Source organism: Taurulus bubalis (assembly GCF_910589615.1).
Source record: "Taurulus bubalis genome assembly, chromosome: 17".
Taxonomy (NCBI): domain Eukaryota; kingdom Metazoa; phylum Chordata; class Actinopteri; order Perciformes; family Cottidae; genus Taurulus; species Taurulus bubalis.
In genome coordinates this window covers 5,984,534-6,007,488 of record NC_136605.1, presented here as the reverse complement: position 1 = coordinate 6,007,488, position 22,955 = coordinate 5,984,534, and the positions used below count along the sequence as shown (strand labels likewise).

Sequence of the window (22,955 nt, the reverse complement as noted above, 5' to 3'; positions counted from 1 at the left end):
AAATCCAGGCCTAAATGAAGCAATTTAATACAGACTTGCTTTCCTCTAAGCATGAGAGATTGAAATTTGCTTCTTTTATGGTTTTGTAAAATATTTGTAATCCTTTTTCTTCTAGAACAATATAGCTTTTGTTTTGAAATCGGCTCATGACAATACAATACAAAACAGTTCCCGGACGCCATCACATAATATACCTAAACCCGAGTACGGCAGTAAATAAAAACAGAGCGATTGTTGGGGTTGTGATCCACACAACAACTCCAAACTGAGTGTGTGTCGCTTTATTATCAAGAAGCATCAAATATCTTTCTCACACACACACACAACACACACACAGACAGGAAAGGCCTACAAAGCGGCTCTGGCACCAGAAGACCACGGAGAGGGAAACGTGTGAATCCTCCATTCCTGCACGGCCTACACTGTGTTGTTATTAATGCGTTTCTCTTTTTCTTCTTTGCTCCGCCCCCTTTTACTTCCAGCGACCGGCCACCTTCCCTTTGCCGAGGATCTTTTTACTGTGAGAGGGCGAGAGGAGGCAGGAGGCAGGAGAAGGGTGAGAAAAGATGCAGGAACAGATCGACTCTAAGCACCATATTCCATATTTTGCATAAAAGTTAAGTACTTACAATTTCTGAGCATGTTGGATTCTGTTGAGCAGCACGATGATCTGCAGGAGGCGAACAAAAGGAAAATAGAGGTAACATGGAGACATTTTAAACGTTGGGGTTATTTTCAGGATCAATTAATGACTTTTATGTCATGTTTTAGTCTTGTTTTCAAACTCTTTTACAGTTCTTTGCAGCTCAGAATATAAGTTAAAGAATCACTTTGGTATTTTTCAACCCTATAAGTAAAAGATGAAGATCGGGTCCTTTCTATAATGCTGTCAGACACTTAGAATAACTGTCTCAGCGGCGAAAACAAGAACTTTGAGTGGACGTGAGGAGCGCTATATAAAATCAAAGTATTATTATTATGACATTGTGTCTGCAGCGTTCTCGCTCGATACTTGTAATAATTCAAAAAATAGTGTCCCCGTCCATCACTTAAGACACAAAAACGTAGAAAATTAGGGTTGAAAAATACCAAAGTTACCTTTTAATCTAACATCCCAAATGCACATTTGCAACCAACTCATTTCATACACACCTCAGAGCCACAGACAACATTTGTCTCCCAAAAGAAACTCCCTATTATATCAAGACCTATCAGAAATATTAACAGTAGGTAGAATTACAATATGTCTCACTACCGTCTTTTATTTAGTCATTTATGTATTTATTATTTGGCATAAACTAAGCCTCCACCATAAAAAAAAGAAGTGCGTTCGTCAAAGATATGGATCTGAAATGCTGCGACATACTTCAAAAAGCTTTATTTTGATTGGATTTATTGTAAATATATATATATATATATATATAAGATCCAGTGGTACCTCGTATTTCTGGTGCTTCATGTACTCTATGAAGTCAAACTTCTCAGACTCCAGCTGGTAGATGCAGTTCCACATCTCCTGGGCCTGTTGCCTTGGGGATGGCAGAGAGCACATTTAGAAAGGATTCGGCCTCCGGTCTTGTTCACCTTCACGGCGGCACACCGAGGGGAGACTCACTTGAGCGCGTCCTCCCTCATGCTGTCCATGTTGAGCTGCTGCCGTCTCTCACCCAGAGTCTTCTTCTTGATCTCTCTGCCCGTCAGACGCTTGCCCTTCCTCGTCTCTGCCTGGGACAGATAACACAGTCGAACATCATCATCATCATCATCATCACTGTTACTATGAGCTCTACTGAAGAGGAACAGCAGACCTTGGCCAGGAAGCCTCCAAAGTTCGCTCCAATGCCAGACAGCACTTTCTTCTTCTTGAATTCATCTTCAGCCTTCTTCTTGGCTTCCTCCTCCTCTTTTCTGTGACGCTCCTCCTGAAAGACGAAGACGGATGAGCGGGAAAAATGGTGTCGGTTTTATAAGTGCAGCTGCAAAAGAGATTCAATGCTGTGTGGTGTTGAGCAACGCTTTATATAAATAAGATGTGTTTCACATAGTTTGAGGAAATAGGGAAGCAACTTGAACTTGTTTACAGCTTAGAGTGTGTGCGTGTGCGTGTGTGCGTGTGCGTGTGTGTGCGTGTGTGTGTGTGTGCGTGTGCGTTACCGCAATCCTGTTCTGTCGCTCCTTCTCCTTCTCCGTTCTAACCCTATGGATCTCAGCTCTCTCTGAACGACGGCGCTCCTGATGAAAAGCAAAGCGAAGGAAGCCATAAAACGTTTTAGTGCACTTTATTAAACATGACGCAACATTTGTATTAAAACATTAATTATATCAAATCACAGAGGGGATTTGCCTTTTCTCAAATTGAAAATTGAAAGTGAGCCAAACCAGGTCGACGTGAAATGGCCCTGAAGTAAACTTACAATCCGATCCTTGAGGCCAATGAGCTCTTCCTCGTCCTTCTTCCTCTGATCAAAGTGGACGTCGATCAGCGTATGCAGCTCCAGTAAGTCCTTCTCCATGCGCTTTCTGTGGATGTCCTGGTGGGTGAAAAGGAGCGTTTAGAACTAAATATTGTACCCATGAAACATCTTTTGGTATGCTTTTAGGCCTCCATCAAGCCAAACTCATGGAAGTTGAAAATATCTGAATAAAATCAATAAAATCTTGAAGAAAAGGAAGCTGATCTGGGCTGATCCTCTTTTCACGACTCACATCAAAATCCACCCGGTCCCCCTCGGGAATCTTTGGAGCGGCAAGTTGAGGCACCATGGGTCTGAGGAAGAAAAGGAACGAGAAAAGATTAAAATAAGATTGAGGGGAATTTACATTGTTGAGAAAAGAACCACTGCAACCGAACATGATTCAAAATGATGTGAACATACTTGGGTTTGGGGCGTTCCTCCTCTGTTGATGAAGAGAGACAAGCAAAAAAATAGAGATCATACGAGTGAATAAAAAGGTTTCCCCAAAACATGTGGAAGGACAATTTGAAAATCTGAAAGTTGTTAATTAATTAATTAACGGAAAGCACAGCAAGCATGTGAGAAAAAAAGGCAATCAAGCAGTTTTTGTATTAGTGATAATAAAATAAAAGAGAAAGGACATCATTCTTATATGACCAAAACACTTTCCTCACAAATCCACAGTCACACTTAAACTCTCATTTTTTACCACATATATTAGGACTAGCCTCTAAATAATGAGGATGGATAACATATTTACTATTTTTGAAAAGTAAAAGTTGTGGATAATTTAGACATGTTAGATTATTCATTTTAGGCCAAAAAAAGTATTGTAATAATTCTGAATAAGTCAATGAGTAGTTTGAGGAGAAAATTTGGACCTTAACCCCTTTAATGAATCACATGTCGACTATTTCTCACCTTCCTCCTGGGCGTCTTGATCTGACGGAGCAGCCACATGAAGACAAGATGAAAGATGGAAGGAGGGACAGAATGTAGGAGAGATAAAAGGTAAGAAAGAGAGTCGAGGGGGGAATGAAATACATTTAAAAGTACAACATGAAGACATTAAGAACCAAAAGGAAGGAAGGAAGAATTTCAGACATCAGATTGAGACAACAAAAATAGGAAAAGAAAAAGAATGGAAGAACAAAGTGACAAATAAACAATAAGGGGAAAAACATGAGAAGATAAGGAGGGAAAAGGTGTGGAATTATTGAAAGAAGTCCAACATTAATATTTGATACAGCAAGCTTGAGGAAATAGTTTGACATTTTGGAAATGATACTGATTCACCTTCTTTCAGAGAGAAGGCCAAGAAGACCGATGCTACTCTGCACGATTAATATGAAGCAACCGCCAGCAGCTGGTTAGCTTAGCTTAGCACAACGGAAAACCGGGAAACAGAGGAACAGAGAGTATGACTCAACGTTTAGCTAAGCTAGCGGTTTCCAGCTTTTAAGCTAAGCTAAGCTGGAGTTACACATTTACCGCTAAATCCCAAGACGGCTATCAATCCTCTCATCGCTAGTCAAGAAAGTGAATAAGCCCAGTTCCCATAATGTTGAACTATTGCTCAAAAGCTATTATTTCCCATCATGCATTGTGAGCCACAGCATTACTTGGCACTAATAGAGCTCAACAGTGACAGTCCACATCTGGTTCCTGAAGTGATTCTCCCATTCATTCACACCATTGCCGCTTCAGAAAAGCCTTAAGAGTTTTAAGCATGGAACCAAGCCAACCAACTATGAGATGAATCATGACCATCAGATCAAAAAAAGAGAAGAAAAAAAGGCAAGGATAGGAAACTGTGTACATAACTATTTTTAAAGCTAATGAACTACTCATCCCATAAACCGTTGCAAAACTCCCCAAAAAACTTTTAACTAACTGTTGTCAGTCTAAAATGAAGTGCAGGCCCTATTTCTGGCCTCAAACGTTTTCCAAAAACATTTCGGTTAATTATTTTCGTAATATAAGACAAAATTGTCAAGCTAGCTGCCATATTGGTCTGTCTTGAAGGCTAATAATCAAAATCCTTGATTCAGAGTATGACTTTTCAATACCAGTAAATTCTCAGTTGAACTCTATATGTACCAACCCAGGTGGCCGGAGGGAAATGTAGTTTTGTAGAACATTCTGTGAACATTCATAATTGCATAAGGCGCATATGGATAATTGTAAGCATGCAGAATGGCGTTGATAACGGGTGCTATAAAAGAGGGTGGCCTTGCTCTGCGGTTTCAGTCCTCAGAGACTTCTTGTAGAACTAAAACTCACACCTGGCATGCGCATATGTGTGTAATTGCGAATGTCTGAACACATTCAATTGTGGGTGTACATATTAATAAACAATTGGTAAACTTTTAAGTATAGTAAAATAATAATAACTTCAATTGTTTTGGACTGGTTACTTTACATTTGGAGTGAACAGGAGTCTCCAAAGGTTAGCCAAGACAGCTGTAACTTTCTGAAATCTTTTAGACCAGAATCACAAAGTTGCTCTGGTGAAAATCTCAAACTTAAAAGACACAGAGCCAGAAGACATTCAGCGATCTCATACATGTACACATCCAGCAGACACAAAGAAACATTAACATTTGTTTGAAAATGTGTTTCTGTTCACTTCATCGATGATTCTGTTCTCCATCAATCCTGAGAAAAACACGTTTTTGTTCTATGTATGAATAATGATCACCAGCTAGTCGCTAATTTAGTATGTTGCTAACTTTGTCCTGTTTGGTTCTGTATGAGTAATGACTACTAAAATCAACATTTACATCTGATATTATCACAATGCAAGTGAAATATCAATTGATCTTTGGTAAGATTCAAATTCAGGTGCAGATAAATGTCTCTTTATTCACAAAGGACATTTATCTTTATTGGGTTTCAGGGCTAGTCATGGTGTCTAAAAGTGAGTGATGATGGGCATGCTGTCACCGTACCTTGGTACTCCTGCTGCTCTGATAGCACGAACCAGCACAGTGTCAGCCAATGGGAGAGCAGCATAGATGGGAAGTTGATAGGTCAGTTAGTACAGCGTCAGCCAAAAAACTCAGTTATGAAGATGAAGAAGACATGGATCGATTGCTCGGCTCTTTGAGAGCTTCTTCAGACATCAAGGAAAGTCGTATATCTATTGTAAGACATTGTATCATCCTCATCACAACCCTTTTAGTCTGTCTTACTGTTTACATGCGTTTGCATCGACAGGCAGCTGTACTGTATGTCTGCATTGCATTCTGGGAGTCTTCCTGACCTTACCTCCTCCATCCTCCTCTACCGGCTCAGGCTCCTCCTCCTGCTCCTCAGGCTCCTCCTCCTGCTCTTCTTCAGCCTCTGGGAGAAAGGAGACCGAGAGAAATAAATACAGTTTCATTGATGTTGTAAATTGTGTTTGTGAGCGACACGAATGGTGTAACGAAAGTGGATACTAGACTTACCCTGATCCCTGGATAGATGAGGAAGAGGAACAGAGAAACATTTATCTATCAGTCAACATCACAGGGATGAACAAACGCTGAAATGAACAACTGAGGGATGGTGCAGTACTCACTCGTACTCCTCTTCTAGATCTGACATGGCTGCAAGTCGGAGAAACAAATGGCAATCAAATCAAGAAGATCGATGAATCAGTAGAATAGAAACATCTCAAGTACAAGGGACCGATCAGAAGAAACATTCAGATGATTCAAAATAAACATACAATAAAGGAAGTGGGAAGCTCTTTTGCTTAGCTGAACCACAGAGGAGATACTAGCATATGGTGAATTCAATACCATACAATGGAATGGAATGTTTAGACTGTTTTAAACTCAAAATATGCAATTTGAAGGGGTCACTTTGGCAAAGACATTCGTGATGCCCAGAGGATAAATTCTAATGAGTTCGGGGAACCTCTGACTTTTCTTTCTGCTCCATCAGGATGTAAAGGCTTTCAAATTACAGTCCATCCATAGCCAGGTTTTCATCCAAATGTAGATCAAAGAGACTTCTGTCCACCAACATAGCACCTTATACGAATCATATCTATGTTTATGTGAGGCGGCCACTAGAATTTATGAAGGGAGCCAAATAGGAATTCAGGTGACGTAGATTAAATAGCGCAATACTCCTCGTTTATTGTCCGTTTTCCTACTAAAGCCTGCAACACGTGTTTCTTTCCACTCTTTACATGCATACAGTCCTTTCACAATAAACGTCCTTCTTCAAAGTAAACTCAGTTAGGTTTAGGGAAAACAAGGTTCTTGGTTAGGTTTAGCAATAGTTCGTCGTTTGGGTAAAATAACCACGTGTTGTTAGGGTTAAGGTTAGGGCTCCTCGGGGTTGGGGTTAGGGTTACCTCAGTATTTTTACTGAGGTACACAACTTACGTTACAAAAACATCTCCATTGGCATATTTGTTTCACATGGGGAACGAACTGTGGTCTCCTGGCTGAACGATCGTTGTTTGTTTGAACCAGTCCACCTCACCTCCCCTTCCGCCCACCCGTGTGTGATTTAGCAGCCTTCATACTTCCTTGTTCAAGATTAAGTGGACCAAACAAACACCGGACCTTGACCCAAGAGGCCAAAAGCCAAAAGTTAGCAAATATTTATTTAAACGTCTCTCAAATGTTCTGCATTTAAGTTTGTTCATGTAAAAATTGAAAATGCACATGAAAACAGGCAAATAGGCGGATTGGCAAAACAAATTGGAACACAATCATGGTTTCAAGACAATGAATCCAACCTTTTATCTATAGCGTCATCATCAGATACACATTTGAAGTCGTCCAAAAATGTTGGTTTACGACCGAATACCTGCAGCACGAATAACATTCCCATCAACCTCAGCTGTACTTTACGTGTGGTTAGTAACATTATAAATGGTTATAAAAAAAGATACTGGATACCTGGATTTAAACATTTTTTATATCATATCAGGTGTCTTTAAAAAACGGACGTAAGCACAGGCTTGGCTGTGCATAAGTACGTGAGTGAGTCATCACTGCTAAAACACTGTTGGCCACAGTCCTATACTCTCCTCTGATTAATCACTTTGGAGACAGAAAAACACACAGATAAGCAGAGAGAGAAACAATGCACGGCGGCATGGTTTTGGCTATAAATTGTCCCTCTGAGCTGCCATTGTCCTGGCGTAAGACCACGCAGGACACAGTGGGTGTGCTGAGTGACACCTTCCTGGCGGGGCACGCGGGGAGATTGACTTAGCGGCAACAGGTGAGAATGTGACATGGGTTAAACGCAGAAAGACCGGGGCAGATAGAGTTTCTCTCACTTTCGAGATTTACGCCACCCCACCTTGCTCCCCTTTTGTCCTCACTCACCCTTTCTCCCTCTGTCCTGGTGATTCGAGCCTCTGGTCAAAACTGATTTTGAACAAAGAGAGCCTTCTTCAGACATCCTGATTCCTTCCTATTATCCCTCTACACACCGTCAGGCCCTTGCATCTTCTCCTCCACTCTCTGTCTCAGTCTGTCATCTGCACTTGCATTTATCTCTGCCCTCTCTGCTGTCGTATCCATTGCCATCCACCCAGCAGCTTGGCATAGCCGGACATCCACAGCCCTTTCGACTGCAAATCAACAAGTCTCCAATCTTCCATGTGCTGTTATTGATCAACTATCTGTTTCTGTATACGGAGAGAAAGAAAGAGCGACCAGCTCCAGCCTTTGTTTTACTTGTTCCACAGTTTGTTTTCATTATCAACCTTTAGCAAAAAAATCGACTAAAATCTTTGAGAAGTAGTTTGTCATTTTGAGAAATTTGCTTTTTTTTCTTTCTTGCTGAGAGCTAAATTAGCGATACTACTCTAATGCCTTTATGCTAAGCTTAGCTACCCTTAGACTGGAAACAGGGGCAAAACCACCAAGCTCTGTCCAAACACACTCCAGAAATGTGTATCAAATGACAATGTGAAAGGAGTCGCTCGCAGCAGAATTATCACCTGAATCCTCTCGGCTTTACAGAGCTTTATAGTGAGTTTCAGCTCCTTGTTTATCTGTCCAGTCGGCAACTTTATAGTTTTGTTCACTCTCACCGCTCTCATGGTGTTGTTATTCGGCAAGCAGGACGCTAATATAAAAAAGGCTCTGATAAAGCCACTGTATCTGCTCACTCAACACCAACATTTAGCGACTACAGCTGGTGAACATAGTGGAATCGTTTACCGGCTAACGAGTTATATATTTTCCTCGGGAGTTGGTGGAGACTAAAATCAGAGCTAAAAGAGAGTGAATATTGGACTTACATTTGACGGATGGACAGAAACACAACACAACATGAATGATAATGTTGCTTCACAACTGTTGAATGTGTAAACAATAGTGTTTGCTAACCAGTTCGGAGTTTACGGGGCAATACAGCAAAATGTGTTCCTGCTGTCCCCATGTGGACAAAAAAAAGTAAATGAGTGTCGGTTGAGACAAAAAAGAAGTGTATATCCAAAATGTTTGAGTTTTTCTTTAATTAAGGAAGCATATCTACTACTGACAGTAGAGCAATATGCTTAAGGGACACAAAGTGAAAGGCACTTTTCACTCATAAGAATCACTCAAAGGCTCGGGATGTGTAATATTAAATGGAGAGGGACGGTCTAACTCAAAAGATATGTGGAGGTAAGACCTATGAATAAATACGTGATGGATGGAGAGAAGGACGGAGGGGGGAAATGACGGACGGATGAATGAGTGGAGGGGCTGAGTGACTCAGGGGATTTGGGAGAGGATTCAAGTTCCAACAGACAACAGGCTCAGTCCTTAGCAGGGTTAATTTTAGTCAAGGGCAATGTGTGTGTGTGCGTGTGTGTATGGAATAAAGGAGAATGGGTGTGAAACAATACCTCATTAGTGTTAAAGAGAAGCTATTGTAAGCTATCACAATATTCTAGAGTGGAGACAGAGCTCAGGGAAGTCAGTGTCAGCTTAAGTTGTGTAATGTCTTTTTTTATCTCGTAGAAAGACTATTTGGCGATAAAGCATTATGTTGAGTGACATGGAAATCGATTTCGGTGTGGCAGGCGAAAAATAACGGGCAACGTCATTTCCAAATCTATTTCTATGTCGAGCAACATGAAAGCTATTTTCCCAAATAGCTTTTCTAACAGATTAAAAATACACTACAGAATTTAAAATGACCTGAACTAGCCGCTGTAAATGTTCGACACAAACAAACACACAAAAGCCTACTTAGCTGTCAGACCTTTGACAGCTAGCTTGAGGCTAAAGAAGGACATTTTAGCTAGCTAGCTAGCTAGCTAGCGGTGCTGTGGTGATTTCAGCCATTTGCTGAATGCTTTTAGCGCTTTTAGAGCTTTTAGAGCTAATGCTATGGAGACGGTTTGGTGCAGGTAGCTAAGTGGGAACGTCGTTAGAGTAGCCTTAGACCTCTTCTGTGTCTGGGCAACAGAAGGAGACCATCACCCGGCCCCTGCTGGACCACAGTGCATATCAATATGTATACCTACATAATAAAGGTGCTGTGTGGCTTGCACATGTCAGTCTGAGCCAAAATCCTATCAACACCTGCAAGCACAGACGTTTTTAGTCAATGTTTATCTGTTGTTTGCAACAAGTAAAGTCTTAATGTACTTAAATAGTAAAATGGGAAATAAAAACATTGTATGCTTTAAAAGGGTTGGTTCTCTAGAATTACAAAACATTAATTAATTTGTCACTTTCTAGTAAAAAACTAAATTTCAAATCAAAAGTGTTACTTCGGATATCTACTCATTCAGACTATTGATGGCTTTATTTGCTGACATTTTGGCAACACCCACCAATAGATTTCGGTGAATGGAATTTAAGTGCTGCTCATAGCAGGGAAATAAATTTGATTTGACAAAAAAAAACACCAATAATGTCTTTTTTCAGACACACTGTCCAGCGGACTCTGGGTAATACAAAGATCATGGTATAATAGCTGCTGCAAGGGAAGTCTCTGGATTATTCAAGGTAACAGCGACAGGGAGAAATGTGCTGTTTAACACAAATGCAATTATATTCACCTCCATTGTGTTGGTGTAAGGATAAAAAAAATAATAATAAAAAAACTTTAAGCAGAACTTCTTCCACCGTGGTGTACTCAGGGACGCTCAGACACCTCGAGATTTGAGAAGCAGTGCACTGACAATTTATGCAACTGCAAAATCAAGTTTGGCACACATGTGTGCACAATTCTACTTTTTTTTCCATTTGGTTTAGGTTTGATGGGGAGGTGGTTGGATGGGGCTGTTTCTTTTGCTAATTGCCTGGTGGGTCTGATGCCGCAGCAAGGAAAAGTTTTTAAAGAACGACCAAAACAGAAAACATGCAACAAAGTGTACACTATGACGGTGAAACGAATGGAAAACAAATTGTTTGAATTGATCTCAATCTAAAACCTAGAGAGGAGATATTAGAGGAAAGACAGACAGACATACCTTTATGAAGGTGTGAGGAACCACCCGACACAAGAGACAGAGATGGACAGAGACACACAGAATGGCTAAAGTACAGACAGAGGGTGTTTTATATCGAGGTGGAGGGGCATTGCGTGTGTGTGTGTGTGTGTGTGTGGTCTGAATGAATGTGTGTATGCATGCTGAAAGAATTACTGAGTGTCCGAGTATATGATACAAGAATAACTGTGAGTCTGTGTACGCAAATGTGCAGATTTGTGTGTGTGTGTGTGTGTGTGTGGTCAGGGCTGGGGGCCACAGGCGGATTAAGCGGAGGCAGAAAGACGAGCACCTCGCAGGATTAGGGAGAACAGAGGGATGACCTCACTGGGCAAATGGGAGTGGTGCCACAGGGCAGGTGGAGAGGGGGATGACAAGATAAAGAGGGAGGGCATGACAGATGGAAAGGAGAGAAACATGGAAGGGGAGAACTGGCAGAAGGGGAGAGGCGACAGGTGAGGCAGTTTGCTCAAAGACAATGGTTATCAAACTTTCATTTGTGGAGGCGAGTAGGTGATGAGAATAGAGCTGAGGGAGGGATGGGCGACCGGAGGAGGAGACAGGAAGTAGAAGGAGGAAGCAGAAGATGTATGCGGGCCAACTGACCCTTCGCTCAGCCCCACCACCCGCTGCTACTCCGTCAAGCTGTCGAGGGTTCCCATGGGGCCCACACGGTCACAAGCTGCACTCCCCGAAGAAGTGTTATCTAACTATTAACAAAACAAATTACAAGCAGAAGGTTCTAAAATATGCACAAAGGAAAGCAACAGAAGCAAGGCCGAGACAAAAGAAAAGTGAGGGAGGGGGAGGGATGACCAGAGCCGATCCAAAAATAGAAGTGACTCTTCTTTTTTTCTCCATGAAAGGGGAGGTTTCCAGTTCACAGAAAGGTACTGTAGCCACATTACGAACTCAGTTTTGGCTTCGAGCACCGTGATTGGGTCTGACCTCATGTCGTGGAGGTCAGCGTGCTCGCTACATATCAGTCATGTATAATTAGAGCTGAAAGGTTCCTCGGGTCAAAGATATTTAGGACAGTGCAAAAGTGTAATTGGTGCACATGGCTTTGTTGAAAAAGGTGCAGTAATGTATGAACAAGAAATGTAATTGATCCTTTGCTACTCCATCCACCATGGAGCCCACACTGTCACTAACTGCGCTCCCTGCAACACGGTTTCTACACAGGTCTTTATGCGCTATTTCAAGCATGTGTAGAGATTCAGAATAAGATAAAATAATCCTTTATTAGTCCCGCAGTGGGGACATTGCAGGATTACAGCAGCAGTGCACACAAAAGACACATAGTAAATAAAAAAAAATCAATATAAACAGTAAAACAGTAATAAAAACAGAAAGAATACAATAGCAATATTAAATATACAGACAGAATAAAAAAAGTATATAAAAGTACTTAAATGTATTATATATTGCACCAGCAAATGAATGCTAACGCTAGTTATCGTATAGCGTACTCTGCTAATGTTAGCTCCAAAGGTTTTTATGTAGAACCGTAACGTTTTAGAACCGCGTATCTGCTTCCAGCCTCTCCGGGTAACGGCTACACAACGTTTAACCATGACTAGCTGCAAGGCCACAACCAGCCAGATCGGATTCTACAGAACAGAGATGGTTAGCCGTCGGACCCTGGTCTGACGTTTGCCAAAATGCAGCCATGCAATATGAAGGAGTGTTTATTTCACAGAGGTCGAGTCTTCCGTCTTGACCACTGACTCCACAGGGACCAACCTTAACTCTTGGCCTCCATGATAGTTTCATTTGGCGGTGAAAACATAACCTGTACGTCACTGTAACTCTGCTGATTCTGGCTGCTGAAGGCCGAGGCTTTTGAAAAATCTGGGTGTGGAAGCCCCGCCCCCCCAGCAGCCACAGTATCTGAGGTTCAGCAGGGCTTCAGTAGAGCTGCTCAGCGGCCAACTGGCCGACAGCAGATGAGAGGAAATCTCCAGTTGTCACTGTGGTAATGTGAGGTACGCTGTATAAAATAACTAGCCCGGCCAGGGATTTTGATTTGTGGGCAGATCATTTTTAGATCATCCAAGTAAGCTAATATTTGGATTTGACTGCTTTTCCAATTGGGGATTTAAGTTGTAAATCAAATAACACAGAGAAATGTGACTCAAGAAAAAAAGAAAAAAACTTTTATTATCACAGCATCATTTTCTTTTTAACAAAAATAAATAACAGGACTTCCTTAGTTTCATGAGGACACCACAGGCATCGTGACTGTAAGGACCTAGGAAAGAGAAAACAGGAACACAGTTTTCAGGATGTAAGAGACATAATATGTATGTGCGTTTCCTCATTGTGTTCGTTGACTTCAACAGTGTTTTGAAAGAGATAGTTTGGATACGCTGATGAAAACCGTTTTGCCTTCTAACTGCTTGTTGCATAACTATCAGCATCACAACCTGAAACATCAAGTCTGTCTGCCTGCAGTGTGTACTATGCGCTTGTGTGTGTGTGTGTGTGTGTGTGTGTGCACCTTAGTTTTGTTGTTGAACTGTGCCACGCTGTTCTCCTGGTCGATGAAGAAGGCGTGGAAGACGTCGAGCTGGAAGAGCGAGGGCCGAGCCGCCAACACCAGGCGGTCCTCTCCGACGTCCAGGACCAGAGAGCGAGACGACGGCTGCACAGGAGACAAGTTCATGTCACGAGGCGAGGTCACGTGACGGAAGAGGGGGAACTACATTGTGATGGAAGAATTTATATTGATGCAATATTTACCAGTTTATGGAACGTTACCGGTTAATAGTTATGACATAACCTATTTCTATATTAAACACGTAGACTGTAGATAGGAAGCATTTTGGCCGTCAACATCTTGCTTTTTTTTTGCAACCAGTGAACGGAGGTGACCATGTGTTGGACTGGGGAGGAGTGACAGCGTGGTAGAGACGCTGTATACGGCTCTAGTAGCAACCTGTCAATCACAAGGTAACCACACCCTAAAACATTCCCTGCTTTATGTTTAATTTGAACCTAAACTGGACCATCATTTACTAAATGAATATCATGCTGTATTGAAGAAGACTTGGAACCAGACATTGAGACATAAATCATGTTTACAATGTTTTGTCACACCTGAAATCCCATGAAATTCCAGAAACGCAGACTAGAGCGACTCCAACACACTCTGGCTTACAAGGACTACATGCAGCAATACAAACTGGCTCTTAACACGGCACGCTCCACCTACTACTCCGGCATCATCCACTCCGGTTCCACCAACCCCAAGGTCCTCTTCTCCACAATAAATAAACTTATTAAACCCTTGGATAATCCCTCTCACTCCTCTACAGCGGAGAAGTGCAACTCCTTCCTGTCATTCTACAAAAACAAAATTGAGACCATTTACAACCAACTGGTCTCTTCCAGGTCCGCCCCCCCGACCCTGGACCTGTAAATCCCCACTAACCGACGGGTCACTCTCCCGCTTCTCCCTAATCTCCCCCTCAGATCTTAATAGATCACTATCTTGTATATGGACCCCATCCCTTCCACTTTAGTCATGGCTTGTCTCCCGGCACTCCACCCGCTCCTCCTCTCCGTCATCAACTCCTCCCATCTACTGGCTCCGCCCCCCTCCGCTCTCAAACACTCATCCACACCTTCATCCACCAAAACCATCAACAAACTTCAACACATCCAGGACTCAGCTGCCCGTCTGCTCTCCCGCACCAGAGACCACATCACCCCAGTCCTCCAAAACCTCCACTGGCTCCCCACACAGAAAATAATCCAGTTCAAGATTCTCCTCATCATCACCTACAAAGCCCTTCAGAACCCTGAACCCCTCCTTACCTCTCTGACCGCCTGCACCGACTTGCTCCCACCACAACCTCAGATCCGCAGACACCAACCTCCTCACCCCCCCACTCTGTCCAAGCATTGGACCTAAGGGGGCGGGGCCTCTCCACTGCTGCCCCTCCCTCTGGACCGCTCTCCTCAGCACCTCAGATATTCTCCATCACTCGCCACTTTCAAAACAACAATTAAAACTAATATATATATAGATCTGCTTTTAACCTGTGATGATAGTTAATTATGTTTTTTGTTTTGTTTGTTATTGTTATGTCATCTTTCTTGTATAAATTGTTGTTGCTTCTATAGTTTGTTTCAATCAGACTTCTTTTTGAAACCAGAAGAGTCCTTGTGTGGCTCAGTGGAGAGCAGGGTCGTCCTTCAATCAGAGGATCGGCGGTTCGATCCCCGGCTCCGCTAGCCTATGTCGATGTGTCCTTAAGACACTTAACCCCAAATTGCTCCCGTAGCTGTTCCTACAGTGTATTAATGTGTGAATGTTAGTTACTCCTGATGGGAAGGTGGAACCTTAGCCCCTCCCATCAGTGGGTGAATGTAGTGTGAAAGTGCTTTGAGTGGTCGGAAGACTAGAAAAGCGCTATACAAGTAATAGTCCATTTACCATTTATTTTTCTCCTATTATATTTTACTGGTCTTTAGGTCTTTTCCGTTTATATCCCGCTTCAAAGTCATATTTCCATAATTGTACGGTTTAAAAGGGTCCAGAAGAAGTGGGGGAAGAAAGAAGAGAGAACATGGGGAGACGAGAGTGTGTACATGGATGTGTGTCTCACCACTCCGGGAAGCTGTATTTCTGCAATGAGGTACTCAGGGTTACCAGCAGGGGGCTCCACGAGCAGCGTGAACTCTGGTCTGGACAGACAAGGAGAGCACGAGAATGAGAAACAAGGAGCCCGAGAACAAGACAGAAGAGATGCTCTGACTTTGCATTAAAACGTAGAACAGGAAAATAAGAAGACGGTTTACCTTTTGGCCGCAGCAGTGGAATCCTGCCTGCAAGGAAAGGAACAGAGCGAGGGAGATGGGAGCGTCTGATACTAAGCAGAAAGTATTTATATAGTCTTCACAGGCAGAGGCAGATGTCGCCTTATTAAATAACAACCAGTCTCATCAGCTGTTGCTGACTAAAGGTCATTTTATGAAGAAACTACCAAATGATTTACCCTCATCAAAGACATCGTGAAGGAGACATGAATACCGCTATGATTGTTTTCATATTGGAAAAGGTCGACAGTTTACTGTGTCTTGTGTCAACCAGCATGCATTTTGTGTTGTTTTTATCCAGGTGACTTGATAGAAACTAGAATTGCAGCCTTGTGGTTGTACGGCCAACAAGTCAAGTTGCAGTTTATATCTGCGTCTCTGTCCAGAAGGTCATTACTTCCTCACTTCATCCTGTCAGACACTTGAGTGAAACTGTAATAATTAGCGTTGGAATTCTTCAGTTATGGCTAAATTTGCTAACGCAGAGGCATAAAAGCAGAACCCTGCAAGAGGTCATGTTGTGTGTGCACCAGCCCGTCCAGACAGACACTGAGGCCGAGGGACGTACGGAGGCTGCAGCTCTTGAATCACCGGCCTGCTCTTTGTCCGAATGTTCTGCTCGGTCACGGAACCCAGGAACTTTCTGTTCTTCAACACCTTCCAGTCTGCAGAAACGCACACGAAGAAATCTCAACATCTGCTCACAAGGATGGACGGACACACACAGACACACACAGACACACACCTCTACTCAGCTCCAGATTGTATTTGTTCTCCAAACCCTCCAAAGACACTAAAATAACAAACTGCTGGAACAAAGGATCCTCCTGCAAGACACAAACATAAATGTCACGTTGCTACAGGACATTAGTTTGTCTTCACTCACAGCCAACTGAACAGGATGGGACTACGCCTTGGGATGCCCTCTGTTGGTTAGGTGGAGACAATCACAGAGGATCAGCACAACACGGTTCGTTATTACCCCAACGCTATACAAATATGATGTATTATTATTAATATTATTTAAAAGGAATAAAACACACCAGTGATCAATGTTTCACATTTCTCTCAGCATACGAAAAACAGACAACTGGTTTCATTTTACAAAATTCAGATTTTTTTAAATCAGCGGGATTACAGACATACATGTATACACACATATATTTATGTGTGTATACATGTATGTCTGTAATCCCGCTGATTTAAAAAAGTAATGTGATTGAAGGTGTATATATATAGATATATATATATATCTATATATATATCTATATATATATATATATATATATATATATATATATATATATATATAGATATATATATATATATATATATATATATATATATATATATATATATATATATATATATATATATATATATATATATATATATAGATATATATATCTATATCTATATATATATATATATATATATATATATATATATATATATATGTGTGTGTGTGTGTAATGTTTTTTCTACCGATTATACCGATATTCTGATTATACCGATTTATTATTATTATTTTTAAAAAAAGATTAAATTATGGGTCTATCTTACTTACCGGTATTGGTCATGAGAAGCAGATCATTATTATATATCGGCTGGAAATAAAAAGCATATCCTGCATCCCTAATAACCACGTATTTAAATCACTTTAACCGCTTCCTTTTAATAATAATTACACAATAAGACAGCTGCACTGAATGGATAACAAAACAAGACTACACACACACACACACACACACACACACACACACACACACACACACACACACACACACACACACACACACCTGGCACTTCTGGAAGAACTCCTGGTTGACGACCACATCATACGCTGTGCAACCCTGAGAGCCTGCAACGGAGAAGAAAGACGCGTGAAAAACTAACTAAACGACTTGATGAGCGCCAGCTTTCGGCTTTATGGCGCGACCCCTCAGGTCCACGCAAGTCTTGGGGAGAAAACAGGAAGATTTGGCCTGAACTTGCTGGCGAACATCATCGCCGACATACGTCACTGGAAGTTTGCTCGGCGAGTTCTCCTGTGGTGCGGCGCCGATGCCAGAGTTGACGCCCTGTGGGGAATATGTCGACACATGACTGCAGCACCTTCTGTGCCAGGAGTTCACCGGCATGATTGAAGGTTTGAACCCGAGGCCGAGACAAGCGATGCGTTGCCACAAGACTTTTCTCTAACCCCGAGTACGAGGTAGTTTATTTATTGCTGTAAACCACCATGAAAGTTGCTGTTAACATAACAAACATGCAAAACTCCCTCTGTAATTGATGTATTTTTTTTCCTGCAGCAACACGATTGTACCCGTTTGGCTGTGACAGTGATTTTGTCGATACATTTTGGCACTAGTGGGGCCAGCTGTGATTTTCTGTTGCGTGGGCGTCAACCGCACTAGAACTTAATGTTCCTCGGTTTGAAAAAAGCGCTGCTGCATGCTGGTTCTTGTAAGAACAGGTAAAAGTTGTGTTGCATGACAATGTAATGACTGTTGATGAGCACGACCCTTCAGGTTATTATAACTGCTACGCTTCTGCACACAAGATTCTGAGCATTAGTGGTAGCAATAAACAAAAAGAATCATAGAAAGGCCGGGAGGGACGGGAAATTAATGGGTGGTAGCTGTTAGCTGCTAGCTGTCGGCTCAGCCGTCTCCATGTTGAGAGCCGCGTGGAGGCAACCCCTCAATCACAGACACCTTTAACTATTTAGCGACAGTCAGACTACGAATTAAGTCGACACAAAAACGAAGAGCAAAACAGCCTCTTTGGCCTCAGTCACGTACTGTTGTCGACTTCTGTGTGTGGCTCGCCGAGGCTCATGGGAACTCTGTAGCCGCTGGGATCCTCCGATTGGAGCAGTTCCACGAGATCCTCTCTGGAGATCTCCGGTGGCAGCGGGACCGAGTTTGACTGGCAGATGTTGACGAAGACCTTATGGTGGCCTGGCTGCGAGATAGTCTTCACACACATGCCTAAGAGGAAGAGAGAGAGAGAGAGAAAACAAACAAAAGCGTGGACAATAAATCGTGTCCATGAACAAACACTGTCTGCCAAAGTCGAGGATTGCGATAGAACTTGTATTGTGGAGCTACTTACCAGGTTGTGGTCGGATTACTTTGGAGTCTGGATTTTCAGTCGTCATCTTTCCCATCGTCTAAACAGACAACCAGCGCTCTAGTTTAGGTCACGGATGGTTTAAGGACACATATCCCCCCCACACATACAGTTAAAAGCTTGAGTGTCATAATGTACATTGGAACGCAGCAGAGGACAACAAAGTGATTTTAAAACGGGCCAAACCAAAAGTATGTCATCACTTAATGCCACGGTAATCAAAAATCTACTCATAAAATAAGAGCTTCAGAAACATGGGCCAGCGCAGCAGAGGCCGTCTGTGTTTATGTGAATGCTCGGTCAGGAACTCGACATCCTGCTCGCTCTCAGGTCAACAGGCTTTCGGTGCCACAGAGCGGATGTTGCTGCCGCTGGTCTGGTCGAGAAAAGTAAAATGCATAAGTAATAAAAAGAGCCCTTACTCAGCTGCACACAGCTGGTCGAACTAGACCTGCTTGTTGTTGATAAACTGAGGAAATGCATAACTAACATGACTGAGTCAGCAACTGTATGGCTGGCCTCTACTTTTGTTTTACCATTCGCCATCCTGTAACTATCACTGGTGGTCGCAGCGATCGCCGGCAGGCAAAAGGTTTCTTAGTCTCACTGGAATCCAGTTCACACACAACAAAAATAATCAATATTACCTGCAGCAGCAGCTGCTGATACAGCTCCTCCTGCTGCTGTAACTCCAGCTCGGAAGTGAGGAGTGAGGAGTCCGTCATCCTGGCTACGGGCAGACAACAGTCGAAATTTAACAATTAATGGCAACTGATTTTCATGTAAAAAAAAAAACGAACTGTTCTTTACTTTGATTTAACACACAAATGTGAAAGTTGTGCACAAAAGTACTATTGACTTTGTCCAGTGTAACGTCCCCTCTCCTCTTTGTATACGATTGCTGTGATATTAACAAATACCTCACAACTTATAATTAAAAACAGGGCATTCTGCATAATCATAATAGGTTCGTTTTTAATGTTTTTTTTTGGTTTCTCTGCAACACGCATGTGCGAAAATACGCAATGAACGTCATAAAGTTATATTTCTTACAATATACTATCATAAACAGGTGGATGAAGAGCTTTGGCTTTGTTATATTCGTCTAAATGCAGGCCTGGACTGGGACAAAAATTCGGCCCTGGACTTTTTGGTCCAGACTGACCCACCACAATCTGCGCGCAGATACTATGCCAACTCGGTCCGTTGATGTACTCTACATATAATCACACAGGCCCTTAATAACACTACTATACTGAAATGGGTCATCATCTCCTTGTCTCTTATTTGATGTAATTTAATCTGAAAATGTCCATAATTAAGTGTTCAAAAAAAGAAAAGCATGGACAATAAACCATAAACACTGGCAGAAAAAAATAGGTAAAGCATATTTGAACAAATTGGGGCTTAAAGAAAGTATATTGATACTTAAAACACTTTAACTCTGGTGACCTGATTTGTAATTATAAAAAATGTGAAAAAGCAGATCTGCATTCTCAAACCACAGCACCAAAAAATAGTGGTTAATTAATGAGGATAGTATATCATTTTCCAACACTTTAGAACTAGATTTATTCAAGTAAAGTTCATAGACAACGTTTCTGAACATATAGTGAATGAGTGTTTATTCACAACATCAACATGTTAGCTAGCACACTCACCTGCTATCACCACCACCAATCTCCTCCTCCCCCTCCTGTATGTTGTAACTTGTTTTATTACATTATTTACTCTTATTGTGAAGAGCATGGAAACAGGAAGTGCTTTTACTTTGAAGGCAGAAAGTACAATGATAAGTGCTTGTTGACGCTAACTAATGTTGAATGTTACGTGTGGAAAATATATACAGTATATGTAGTGTTCTATGTCCGCTATCCTTATCGTAAAACAATGAGTTAACAGTCATTTTAATCTGGATGAATGCTGCTGACCAGGGTATGATACTGTTATGGTGATAGCGGTGCATGTCCGTAGTCTTTAATATAAAACATTAGCGATGTGAGACAGCACACAGTGTTGTCACAAGTTAATCTGAGCAGATCACAGTTTCCCACAGCTGACAGTAGCGATATATCTGGGTGGAAACACGTCTGCACGTTTCACTTACACACTGCATGAAGAGTGAACTCGTCTCAAATCGACTTGACGTCTGATAACGATGTATGACTTACATATCAGACGGACAACAAGAGCGTTTTATCTAGTTTTTATTGACGGTAGTAGCATATTGAACAGGCATCAACAGAGTCACCTACTGTTTCGTTCACTCTTGTCCGCGCACAGCCTCACGGACAGGTAGGGCATTTTACAGTAAACTGTTCCGTTTATAGTCTTTAAAAAGATACACTAAGAAGAATGTGACAGAGAGGCTATGCAATCGAAATGTGTATTTCCTAGTTAGTCAACACGGGTCCTGAGAGGCCACTCCTACGACACATCTGCCTCACGCACGCGAACATAAACCAGTTAATTCAAAAACCAGTTAATCGGTAACACCGGCCCATTACTGACCGGCCCACCGGGAAAACTCCCGGTACTCCCTATGGCCAATCCACCACTGCCTAAATGACATATTAGACCTCATTGGGCTCAATAGAGTATTTAGAGTATTACTCGTGGTGTTTCGGTTCATCAAGAGACCGTGTTAACTAGAGACGTTCAGCCAAACGCGTCTGTGGTTGTCGTAGTTACAGATGTTGGAGAGAGGAAGAGACCACGTAATAGATGTCCTCGTGAATTCAACACATAACGTTAAACAACGAGCGACGTTTCAACGAGAGTGGACTCATTTCCTTTAAGAGCGAGTGCATATTGAGAAAGGATCCTTAGCGAGGTTGTTTTGATCAGACGCTGTACTGTATGAGAAGGTTTTGACCCAGTTTACGTTAGGGAAATTCGTCAACAGCTACCGAGGCTAGCAACTAGCAACTCACCGGACAAGCTATTAGTCACTTTAAGCTCACTAGCAGTGCATACTCTACTCTAGACTGTACTTGTTATTTGTATCCTGTATTAAATCATAATTACACTATTTGCTGTGTGTCCCTCGTGTACATCAGAAATGTGTTTACCTTTCTCTCTTCCGTGCTGCGGTTGCTGCTGGGAGACGTGCTCGCGCCGGTAATCGAACGGAGCAACAACACTTCCGGTACCTTCCAAAATAAAAGCGCCACCTATCAAGCGACACGATAAAGGGGCAACAACACTTCCGGTACCTTCCAAAATAAAATACCCACCTGTCAAGTGACACGATAAAGAGTCTTGGAGTGTCCTTGGGACATTGGTGGAATAACTACTCAGATCCTTTAATTCAGGAAGAGCACCAACACAGCAATGTATTTAAGTAATGTTGGGGTTCTTTATTCCAACACTTGATTGATAGTTATCATGTTTTATTGATATGACACTGTGGTTTGTTATGCCAAATGGAATATCAGATTATGCAATAGTGCTATAACATCTTCTTCTGTCTTGTGCTTTAGCTGCTGCTGTCAGTGAAGGTCTAGGAGGCAATGCATTTCAGTTGGTGGCTGGTTGGGCTCAACTACTTAATTACCACTGGCTCTCGAAATACATGTTTTGAAAATGCCACTAAATGTTAGATATTTGCACCTATTTCTCTGCCATAGTCACTAACACAGCCTGATGTAATGTACCAAATGGTTTGCTTCTCATGTCTTCACACACAGAACACAAGAGCAGAACATATGTTTTATGATGTAATGGTTAACAGATGCCTGCAACCTAAAAGACTGGATAGGTGAATAAAACCTGCATCAATATAATATTTCATGCCGAGGTGATATATCGCTGGTTGAAAAACCGCACTGAGGCGAATAACGGGTAGAAAACGACTCAGAGCCATAGTTTGATCTGTCTGCTCAGCACATTTCATCCTTGAGGTGGTGTTCTGAGCCTGCTTTTTGAAGAAAATACATCAGTAAAACATGACGTCATGGCCACGTCAGAGTTTACAGACCTGTGCAGTCAGCACATTTCAATTGGTTTTGGTAATCCGGCACAAATGTGAGTTTGTTTACAACAAGCTGTCTGACGGTCAGACCTCTCGTGTTTCTGGCCCCATCTTTATT

General features: G+C 42.0%; 2 protein-coding genes across 4 annotated transcripts; both read right to left on the bottom strand.

Annotated features, from left to right (window-relative positions):
• Positions 1-240: 240 nt before the first annotated feature.
• tnnt1 (troponin T type 1 (skeletal, slow)) lies at positions 241-5,801 on the bottom strand. Of its 2 annotated transcripts, XM_079233036.1 has the most exons (12): positions 5,727-5,791; positions 5,408-5,425; positions 3,378-3,398; positions 2,877-2,898; positions 2,707-2,767; positions 2,415-2,531; positions 2,155-2,232; positions 1,809-1,922; positions 1,616-1,725; positions 1,439-1,529; positions 630-670; positions 241-518 (listed from the first exon to the last, which is right to left on the bottom strand). In XM_079233036.1, the coding sequence occupies exons 5-12, from the start codon at positions 2,761-2,763 to the stop codon at positions 473-475; spliced, it is 654 nt and encodes a 217-aa protein (XP_079089162.1). In that variant the 5' UTR covers positions 2,764-2,767; positions 2,877-2,898; positions 3,378-3,398; positions 5,408-5,425; positions 5,727-5,791; the 3' UTR covers positions 241-472. The 2 variants fall into 2 exon arrangements, with proteins under 2 accessions (XP_079089162.1, XP_079089161.1); XM_079233035.1 differs by lacking the exon at positions 5,408-5,425 and having other exon boundaries at positions 5,727-5,801.
• Positions 5,802-13,047: 7,246 nt separating this feature from the next.
• pih1d1 (PIH1 domain containing 1) lies at positions 13,048-21,983 on the bottom strand. 2 transcript variants are annotated; one of them, XM_079233783.1, is made up of 11 exons: positions 21,936-21,983; positions 19,512-19,594; positions 18,847-18,904; positions 18,534-18,722; positions 17,529-17,590; positions 16,475-16,556; positions 16,298-16,394; positions 15,712-15,738; positions 15,519-15,597; positions 13,406-13,549; positions 13,048-13,156 (listed from the first exon to the last, which is right to left on the bottom strand). In XM_079233783.1, exons 2-11 carry the CDS (start codon positions 19,587-19,589, stop codon positions 13,121-13,123), a joined length of 852 nt encoding a protein of 283 aa, XP_079089909.1. In that variant the 5' UTR covers positions 19,590-19,594; positions 21,936-21,983; the 3' UTR covers positions 13,048-13,120. The 2 variants fall into 2 exon arrangements, with proteins under 2 accessions (XP_079089909.1, XP_079089910.1); XM_079233784.1 differs by lacking the exon at positions 21,936-21,983 and adding an exon at positions 20,526-20,568.
• Between the last annotated feature and the right edge of the window lie 972 nt (positions 21,984-22,955).

Coding starts and splice junctions, on each gene's coding strand:
- pih1d1 (XM_079233783.1), bottom strand. CDS start 19,589: ATGACGGACTCCTCACTCCTCACTTCCGAGCTGGAGTTACAGCAGCAG. Junction 15,598..15,711: donor TCCACTGCTGCGGCCAAAAG/GTAAACCGTCTT, acceptor TTGTCTGTCCAG/ACCAGAGTTCACGCTGCTCG. Junction 13,550..15,518: donor AAATACAGCTTCCCGGAGTG/GTGAGACACACA, acceptor TCTCCTGTGCAG/CCGTCGTCTCGCTCTCTGGT.
- tnnt1 (XM_079233035.1), bottom strand. CDS start 2,763: ATGGTGCCTCAACTTGCCGCTCCAAAGATTCCCGAGGGGGACCGGGTG. Junction 1,923..2,154: donor AGCGACAGAACAGGATTGCG/GTAACGCACACG, acceptor TTCGTCTTTCAG/GAGGAGCGTCACAGAAAAGA. Junction 1,530..1,615: donor ATGAGGGAGGACGCGCTCAA/GTGAGTCTCCCC, acceptor GCCATCCCCAAG/GCAACAGGCCCAGGAGATGT.